Raw genomic sequence first — 2,910 nt, forward strand, 5'->3', positions numbered from 1 at the left:
ATGCAGAACGACACCGGAGAATTTGTGGACTTGTACTGTAAATGTTTTGCCAGCAACTGCATCATCAGGGCCCATACTTCCACCCAGATTAATATTGCAGAGGTCGATAAGACAACAGGCAGAGTAACTGGCCAGTACAAGACCTACGTTATCTGTGGCAGCATTCGAAGGATGGGTGAATCTAACGATGCCATTCGCAGGCTAGAAAAAGCGGATTGCATTATTTCAAAGAACTTCTAAACAAAGAAACCTTTAAAATTGACCTTTGTAAGGAAATTGTCCAAAATGTCTTGGTATACTGACGCCTTAAGAGTTCCCTTCACTAGAAGTAAGGGGGCCAAGCCCAACCCCTGGAAAACAATCCCACACCATGATCTCCCCTCTACCAAATTATTTGGAGCAGAGCACAAAGCAAGGTCCATAAAGACATGGATAAGCGAGTTTGGGGTGGAGGAACTTGACTCGCCTGCACAGAATTCTGACCTCAACCTGATAGAACATCTTTATTATATATTAGAGTGGAGACTCTGGGCCAGATCCACCTAGAAATTTTCGGCTGTGTAACTTAAATCCGTCCGGCGCAAGGCGTTCCTATTTTCATGGGGCGAGTCCCATTTAAATTAGGCGCGCTCCCGCGCCGGACGTACTGCGCATGCTCACAACGTCATTTTCCCGACGTGCATAGCGCGGTTTTACGTTACGCCGAGTTTTGAGAATCGCGCCGGGTAAAAATAGTTGCGTCGGGAAAAAAAAGATACGGCGGGGAAAAAAAATAAAAAATAACAGCGTCGCGGGTAAGAAGGGTCTACTTTTACAAGGTGTAAACAGTTTACACTTTGTAAAAGCAGCCCTAATTTTACGATTGCCACGTAAGTATTTACGGAGATTTCACGAAGCGAAACCGCTTTGTGGATCTCCGTAAGTGCTCATTTGCATACGCGAAGCAGCATTTCGACTCGAAATGCCCCCAGCGGCGGATGCGGTACTGCATCCTAAGATCCGGCAGTGTAAGTCCCTTACACATGTCGGATCTTCTGCCTATCTTTTGGAAACTGATTCTGTGGATCAGTTCCAAAGATAGAAACAGGGATACGACGGCGTATCAGTAGATACGCCGGCGTATCCCTTTTGAGGATCTGGCCCTCTGAGCCAGGACTTCTCGTCCAACATCAGTGCCTGACCTCACAAATGCGCTTCTGGAAGAATGGTCAAACATTCCCATAGATACACTCCTAAACCTGTTAAAAGCTGCAAAGAATGGGCCAACTCAATATTGAACCCTACGAACTAAGATTGGGATGCGATTAAAGTTCATGTGCGTGTAAAAGCAGGTGTCCCAATACTTTTGGAAATATAGTGTATAATTAATATTAGAGGAAGTCACCACATAACTTAAAATAATTTCAAGGGTTCCCTTCATGGTAAAACGTCTGAGAAAACACTGTTGTAGACAATCACAGATTAACCTAAACAATCTGATTATTATATACAATTTCAGGACAGATTTATTTAAAATGTGTTTTATTTCTATATTTTATTTCAAAACCATTATCGTGAGAAAGTCTTTATAAATATTTATGTAGCGGGGTATCGCCCTTCTGATGTGATATCAAAGACTACCATTTCTGATCGTGAGGGATCTCAGTTCCTTTTTTATGGCCAAGTTGGGTTAGAGCCACCAGTTATTTGTACTTTATCCTGGTATGGCAGTGGATGTTGGGGAATTGAGTCTAGAAGGAGAAGAGACATCATTGCGCTTTAACAAAGGTATTTGGCAGAATTATATTACAGAAACAAACACATTGTACATGATATATTACTGTAATAGAGTGGATTATAGGATTTTACAAGCATTTTAACTCAGTTTACACTGGGGATTCCTGTCAGGCAAGGAGAGAGCATATTACATGATAAGACCTACCTGAAAATAAGCCCTAGTGTGTCTTTTGTTGACAAAATTATTATAAGACCCAGGCTTATTTTCGGGGAAACAATGTATATACAGTATACAGTATATATATATATATATATATATATATATATACACACACATATATATATATATATATATATACACACATATATATATATATATATATATATATATATATATATATATATTGTTTAATTAAATTATATATTATTACACATTTATATAATATTTACATGTATACTTATACAGTATATACCGTGGGGATCGAAAGTTTGGGCACCTCAGGTAAAAATTTGTATTAATGTGCATAACGAAGCCAAGGAAAGATGGAAAAATCTCCAAAAGGCATCAAATTACAGATTAGACATTCTTATAATATGTAAAAAAAAAATTAGGGCCAGATTCACAGACAAATACGTTGCGCAGCGGCGGCGTAACGTATCCCATTTACATTACACCACCGCAAGTTTACAGCGTAAGTGCCTGATTCACAAAGCACTTACCTGTAAACTTGCGGTGGTGTAACGTAAATCCGCTCTGCGCAAGCCCGCCTAATTCACATGGGGCGGGCACCATTTAAATGAGGCGCGTTCCCGCGCAGAACGTACTGCGCATGCTCCGTCTGTCAAATTACCCGACATGCATTGCGCTAAATGACGTCGCAAGGACGTCATTGGTTTCGACGTTAACGTAAATGGCGTCCAGCGCCATTCACGGACGACTTACGCAAACGACGTTAATTTTAAAATTTCGACGCAGGAACGACGGCCATACTTAACATTGGCTAGGCCACCTAGAGGGCAGCCTTAGTTTTACGTGACGTATCTCGACGGAAATTTAGAGCGACGGGTAAAGCGTACGTTCGTGAATCACCGTAACTAGTCATTTGCATATTCTACGCCGACCGCAATGGAATTGCCACCTAGCGGCCGGCCTAGAATTGCATCCTAAGATCCGACGGTGTAAGTCAATTACAC

At 41.2% G+C, this 2,910-nt stretch overlaps 1 protein-coding gene across 1 annotated transcript; it reads left to right on the forward strand.

Moving 5' to 3' along the window:
* Nucleotides 1–240, forward strand: LOC120916033 (40S ribosomal protein S21-like). The gene has a single exon (XM_040326882.1). The coding sequence runs from the start codon at nucleotides 1–3 to the stop codon at nucleotides 238–240; it is 240 nt and encodes a 79-aa protein (XP_040182816.1).
* Nucleotides 241–2,910: the final 2,670 nt, after the last annotated feature.

The sequence above is a fragment of the Rana temporaria genome, chromosome 10 (genome assembly GCF_905171775.1).
Source record: "Rana temporaria chromosome 10, aRanTem1.1, whole genome shotgun sequence".
NCBI lineage: Eukaryota > Metazoa > Chordata > Amphibia > Anura > Ranidae > Rana > Rana temporaria.

Coding starts and splice junctions, on each gene's coding strand:
- LOC120916033 (XM_040326882.1), top strand. CDS start 1: ATGCAGAACGACACCGGAGAATTTGTGGACTTGTACTGTAAATGTTTT.